The 6837-nt window shown below is 58.4% G+C and overlaps 1 protein-coding gene across 1 annotated transcript; it reads left to right on the top strand.

The window, feature by feature from the left end:
- Positions 1-5897: 5897 nt before the first annotated feature.
- Positions 5898-6620, top strand: SOX14 (SRY-box transcription factor 14). The gene has a single exon (XM_069024810.1). It carries the CDS (start codon positions 5898-5900, stop codon positions 6618-6620), a length of 723 nt encoding a protein of 240 aa, XP_068880911.1.
- The last annotated feature ends 217 nt before the right edge of the window (positions 6621-6837 follow it).

The raw sequence follows: 6837 nt of genomic DNA, 5'->3' as shown, positions 1-6837 counted from the left end.
AGGGAGGATGGCTGGATCAGAGGGAGCAATCCCAATCCAGAGCTCCATCCCAGCCCAGGATCAGAGGGAGCAATCCCAATGCAGAGCTCCATCCCAGCCCAGGGAGGATGGCTGGATCAGAGGGAGCAATCCCAATGCAGAGCTCCATCCCAGCCCAGGGAGGATGGCTGGATCACAGGGAGCAATCCCAATCCAGAACTCCATTCCAGAGCAGAGAGGACGACTGGATCAGAGGGAGCAATCCCATTCCAGAGCTCCATCCCAGCCCAGGATCAGAGGGAACAATTCCAATCCAGAGCTCCATCCCAGCCCAGGATCAGAGGGAGCAATCCCAATCCAGAGCTCCATCCCAGCCCAGGATCAGAGGGAGAAATCCCAATGCAGAGCTCCATCCCAGCCCAGGGAGGATGGCTGGATCAGAGGGAGCAATCCCAATGCAGAGCTCCATCCCAGCCCAGGATCAGAGGGAGCAATCCCAATGCAGAGCTCCATCCCAGCCCAGGATCAGAGGGAGCAATCCCAATGCAGAGCTCCATCCCAGCCCAGGATCAGAGGGAGCAATCCCAATGCAGAGCTCCATCCCAGCCCAGGATCAGAGGGAGCAATCCCAATGCAGAGCTCCATCCCAGCCCAGGGAGGACGGCTGGATCACGGCGATGAAGCCGTCAGCCTCCCCAGGAGCGGAGGCGGGGCAGTGCCGGAGATAAACAGTTCAGCCTTGGCACTTTTCTTGAAAGTTGTTGCTTCTATTTCAGAGCTCGTGTGCCTGAAAACCTGTCGGGTTTTTTTTCCCTGACTGTATCAGTTGGTCTAATAAAAGATACTGCCTCTCCTTACAAGCCTGCTCTGCACTCGTGAGCTCAGGTCGTTTATCCTTCCCTTCATGCCGCTGACAATGACTGAGGCTCCCTGGCCATACAATATCTGGGAAGTCAATGCCGTGTCAAGCCCCCGGGTTTACATCCATGGCCGTGGTGAATGCACTTATTTACTGGAGAGACTCATCAGCTCTGCCTCCTGCTGCTGCTGCAGGCAAAGCAAAATCCAGGGGGGTCTCCAGGGACCCTGGCCTGGGCAGGTGGGCTGATGCACCCATGGGGTTCTGCAGCACGGGAGGGGAATGTCAGTGGGTTCCCACCAGGCATTTCTCACTCTGGGAAGGATGAACGACTCTTCAGCCACTCATTGTTTAACTGAAGTTGCTAAGAGAAGGCCTCAGGAGGTGCACGGAGGTGTCACTGCCTCAGGAGCCTCCAGCAGGGTGGTTCTCTTTGTGGAGTCCATGGAGTCCAAGCTGCTGCCTGATTCCTGGGAGAAGTTTTGGTGCTCTCTGGCGCAGCGTGGTGTCCTCCACAGTGACAGCAACGTCACCCCAAGAGGCTGCTGGCCTGGCTGCACTCTTACTGCTCACTGCAGCACTTCCACACAGAGAACTGGGGCTGTGGGAGAGACAGAGGGAAGAAGAGTTTCACAGTGAGGATGGTGAGGCCCTGGCACAGGTTGCCCAGAAAGGTGGTGGACACGCCATTCTTGGAAACATTCGAGTTGGATGGGACTCAGAGCAACCTGCTCTAGTGGAAGAGCTCATCGCAAAGTGCTTGGACTCGACGACCTTTAAAGGTCCCTTCCAGTCCAAACCCTTCTATGATTCTGTGATTCCATAACTGTGCTGAATTTGATGCTCTGGGAAGGCTGATATAATTCAAGGCATATTTTTCCTGTTAGGCATTGCACTGGCTCACTGATCAGGACCTTCACCTCAGTGAAGAGTGCTGGACCTGCCCACAGAGCCAGCAGGGCACAGGTTTCCCAGCACTGGTGGCTCCCCAGGGTGACTGGCCACACCACAGGGTTGTCACCTGCAGGAAGCCTGAGCCAGGAGGGAAATCCCCCCAAATATCCATCACTTTCCTCATCAACAGCAAGCCACAAAAATAAATGGTGCTGCAAAAGAGCAGCAGTGGACAGATCACCTGTGAGGAATGAGATCTAAATGCACCGAGCGCAGGGGTGGGGTGGGATCAGGTAGGGTCACACACGGAGAAAACGTGCAGGACAAAAATTAGGTTTGGAAAGGGCTGTAAACTTCTGTCTCAGGGCATAAACCAGGTCCTAATGCGCGGGGAATCTTCAGTTTTGAAGCAAGTTATTCTCCAGCTCTCTCCCACGGAACGTGGTGCCTTCCCAGGGAGCATCTCCTGTTGGCCAGCGTGAGCGAGCAGCTTGTGGGATGATCCAATCTGCCACATCCATCACTGCTCCCCTCTTCTGTCAGGGATGCACAGGGCAGCGACCTGCTCCATTAAATCTCTCCGTGCAGGAGGCTGGATCCCTGTAACTGGAGTCAAAAAAATGCTTTTTTCAGGGTTGGGGGATGAAATTGAGAAAGAAACACGGTAAAAATGCAAAAAGAATAACCTGTAAGTATCTGGTCTGTTCTGCACAGTATCTGTGAACACATCAGTGCTACTGCCCGGATGAGCTGCTCTGTGCATATATTTTCCATATATCTCTTCCAGAAAATATTATTTGATGGCATGTGATTAAAAGGGTCTTTTTTTTAATATGTGGCACACGCATAACGAAATGTATGTGTGCACTTGCATGTAAAATAACCAGATATGAGGGAAAAGCAGGAATATAACCATGCCTGGCAATGCCTGCTGGGAGTCTGTGCACGGAGCTAATTCTGGGTATTTGGAAAAAGCATTCCTGGCGGTGGGAATCTCACCAGGTCCCGCAGAACAGCAAGCGGGACCTGTGTCCTCAGTGCTTCTGAAAGCCCCAGAAACCTGGAAGTGTTTCCAAAACGGGCTTCCTTCAATTAAAAATCAATTAAAAATCCCCTCCCTTTCCCAAGCGCCTGAAGCATTAAAAAAAAAAAGTTATTTAAAGATCCATTATTTCCTAAATAAAGTTTGGATCGGGGGTATTTTCAAATTCTAGGAGCTCTTCACCTCTCACTTTTGGCAGCTGCAAGCCCAACCGTGATTCCTGCGAGGAGGAGGAGGAGGCTGAAGGCAGAAATACAGCTCTATTTATGCTGATACTGGATCTCGGGCTACATGATCTCATCTAATTTAAAGTTACTCCAAATGAACTATCTCCAAGAATATAATTTTAATGTTTTCCTATCAGGCCGTTCTTATCTCTCTGCATTACCATGATATCATTCAGGAATAATAATCGCACCATTAGTTTTGGTGTCTAAACAAGCTGGTGAGGAGGAACGGATTTCAGTCACCGCTCTGCAAATTGCTGCTCTCCCCAAGAAAAAAACCCCAACCCCAAAAAAGGGTACAAAGTTGACAAAATCCAACCCCGGGGGATGTGCTACTGCAACAGATGCCCTTCCAGGACAAAGGATTTAGGGGGGAAATGGAAGTACTTAGGTATTTAAGGATGGAAGCGTTGGAATCTCGAAGGAAATCTTTCTTTTCCTATTTTTTTTTTTTTCCTCTTTCTAGCAGGGGCATTTATGGGATGTAAATGAACAAACCGGAGCCCGAAATGCCCCGAGCTGATGGAGCGTGTGTGCTGCAGCACGGCGAGGAAGCAGCCAATGAAAGCCGGGCTGCCGATTTTTTATCATTAATATTGCGAAGCAACATTAGCTGATTGGAAAGACTTTTCGGGAGCAGGCAGAGCCTGCGAGCCATCGCTACCTCCCGAACGATTTGCTACCCGGAGTTTTGAGAATGACGCCCGGCTCCTCTCGTTTAATCTTGGCGGGGGGATGACGAGCGATACAATTTCTCCCCCTCCTTCGAAGAATTTGAAAAGAAACAATAAAAGCGAAGGGAATTTTGTGTTTTAACCGTCGGAGGGGAAAGCACACGGTGCTGAGGAGAGGGGCGAGGGGCAGCGGCTCCAGGAGAATTTCCCCCGCGGACATTGAGCGCGGCAGCTCCGCGGGGCTGCCAATAGCGCTGTTTCCACGCAAAAAAGTGGGGTAAAAAAGAAGTTTCCGCGCCTGCCACCGTACCACGGCCACGGCCAAGCCCGCGGGTGCCTGTCGGGGCGAGCAGCGCTCGGGCACCCCAGCCCCGGCCCGTGGCGAGCGTCCAGCCGGGCCGCCGGGCCCACGCGTGGCGCGGAGGTCCCCGAGAAGGGGCCACATCACAGGCGACTCTGGGGGGGCAGCTGGGGGAAGGGGCCGCCTGCACCCTCTTTTTTTTGTTTGCGGGTCCCATATGAACATCAGCGGCTGCTGGGGGTGGGGAGAAGCTCGGGGGATCCCGCGTGGGAGGGGGGCAGATTTCCCTGAGGAAGATGCGGTGCCGGAGCGGGAGGGTCCCGCCCGGGGAGGTTCCGCCCGCCGCCCCCGCTCTGGGCAAGGGGGTCCTGGCGCGGGCTGCGAAATTCGCGGCGCATTTCTGGGCGCAACGAAAAAAGCCTCTGGGACAGAGCCGGCGGCGGCAGAGCCGAAGCCTCGGGCGCTGCCGGCCCCGTCCAGGTGAGCGGAGTCCAAATCTTTCGCCCCTTTCTTCTTCTTCTCCTTCCTCCTCCTCCTCATCTTCATCCTCCTCCCCGGCTCCGCACGCACAGGGCTCTGCCGGGAAATGAAAGTCATTTATTGCGAAGAAGGAGGAAATAAGGGCGAAGGCTGTTTATTCTATTATTAATATTATTTGGGGGGGAGCCGAGACCCCCGCAGGAGCGGCGGCCCGGCACGGAGCGGCCCGCGGCGGCGGCTCCCCCCGGGCAGGAGGCGAAGTTTCGGGCGGAGAGGCGCGGGGGGATCCCGCAGGGGCCGGGCCGGCCGCCCCCCGCCCGTCCCGGGAGCACCCCCCGACATCTCGTTTCCCTCCCCGGTCGCTGTCGGACGCGGGCGGGCGGGGGCAGGGGGCGGCCCGGGGGAGCCTTTTCGGAGCAGGTTTGTTAACCAAAGCAGGTGCTAAAAACCAATAAGCCCGGAACAAACGCGGTCCCCCCCGGGAGCCGGGACAATTGTTTCCATTTAATAAATATTTTCCCCACGGGCGTTTCGCGGGAGGCAGGCAATTATTCAAAGCAAGCCGGGACGCGGGCCGGCTCCCGGGGTTAAGCGGGGCTGCGGAGCGGGGAAGGCGGGGGTTGGGGAAGCGGGAGAGCGGTCGGGAGCGCGGGGAAGGCGGGGGCAGCGCGGGGGAAGCGGGACAGCGGTGGGCGCACGGCGGAGCGCAGCGCTCGCAGCCCCGACGGCGGCGGCGGAGCCTGGAGGGCGCTGGCAGCGGCCCCGCTCCGCACACCCCCGGGATGGGGGAGGATGAGGAAGATGGGGACGACCCCCTTCGCCTTCCCCCTTCCTCCACAGCTGCTATTAGCGCAGCGACTGACAAAAGCCTTCCTTTTAATCCGCGCGTTGGAAGGCGGGGGGGGGGGGGGGGGGGGGAGGTGGGGGGGGGTCCTCCTGTCCCCTCCTTCCTTCCTCCTCCCTCCGCTGTCCCCTCCCCTCCTCTTCCTCTCGCCCTTCCTCTCTCCCTCTCTTTTTAAGCGGGCCCCCTCCGCGCTGATTGGGCGCCCGGCCGCGCTGTGACCGCCCTGCCGCTATGTCAGCCTGCCCGCCGCAGCCCCGCGCCTTTGAACTGCCCCGCACCGCCCCGCGTCCCCACCGCCGGCCCGGTGCTGCGCCCGGCGGCTCCCCGCCCGCCTAGTGCCCGCCGGGCCCCGCGGGCCTCCGCTCCGCGCCGCTCCGCGCTGCTCCGCGCCCCGCCCCGGCACGGCTCCCGCCGGGGACGGCCTTGGCGGAGGATCTGTGATGATCAGCTGAGCCCGCTCCTGCCGCTCCTCCGGCTCCTCCGGCCTTCTCCTGCCTTTCCTCCTCCTCCTCCTCCTCGTCCTGCCGCCGCCGTCCGGCGCCCCGAGCCGCCGCGCCGCGCCCCGCAGAGCCGCCCGCCCGCCCGCCCGGCCGAAGCATGTCCAAGCCCAGCGACCACATCAAGCGCCCCATGAACGCCTTCATGGTGTGGTCCCGCGGCCAACGGCGCAAGATGGCCCAGGAGAACCCCAAAATGCACAACTCGGAGATTAGCAAGCGGCTGGGCGCGGAGTGGAAGTTGCTCTCCGAGGCGGAGAAGCGCCCGTACATCGACGAGGCCAAGCGGCTGCGGGCGCAGCACATGAAGGAGCATCCTGACTACAAGTACCGGCCGCGGCGCAAGCCCAAGAACCTGCTGAAAAAGGACAGGTATGTCTTCCCTTTGCCTTACCTCGGGGAAACCGATCCCTTAAAGGCCGCCGGGCTTCCCGTGGGGGCCACTGACTCGCTGCTGAGCTCCCCGGAGAAGGCCAGGGCTTTCCTGCCTCCCACCTCAGCACCTTACTCCTTACTTGACCCCAGCCAGTTCAGCTCCAGCGCCATTCAGAAGATGACTGAGGTTCCTCACACCTTAGCCACCAGCACCCTGCCCTACGCCTCCACCTTGGGATACCAGAACGGGGCGTTCGGCAGCTTGAGCTGCCCCAGCCAACACACCCACACTCACCCCTCGCCAACTAACCCGGGCTATGTCGTGCCATGTAACTGTACCGCTTGGTCGGCTTCCAGTTTGCAACCTCCAGTTGCCTACATATTATTCCCAGGCATGACCAAGACTGGGATAGACCCCTATTCTTCAGCACACGCGACTGCCATGTAACACCCACCCACCCACACCCCCACAGGCGTGTGTGTGTGCGTGTGTCCCCCACCCCGGCTGGCAGCTGGAACTGGGATTCCTCCGTGTGTGCATGTACATAAAACCTGCAGGAGCAAAAGGCCACCCGAACCAGGACTCTGCCGCCCGCCGCCGGGCCGGGACAGACGCGGACGCTGCCTCGGAGATGCTCTCGCCTAAAGCTCGCCCCGAGAGCTGG

This window comes from Aphelocoma coerulescens, chromosome 9 (assembly GCF_041296385.1).
Source record: "Aphelocoma coerulescens isolate FSJ_1873_10779 chromosome 9, UR_Acoe_1.0, whole genome shotgun sequence".
In the NCBI taxonomy this organism is placed as follows: Eukaryota; Metazoa; Chordata; class Aves; order Passeriformes; family Corvidae; genus Aphelocoma; species Aphelocoma coerulescens.
Note: the sequence above shows the minus strand (reverse complement) of the source record. Positions and strands in the feature narration are given on the sequence as shown.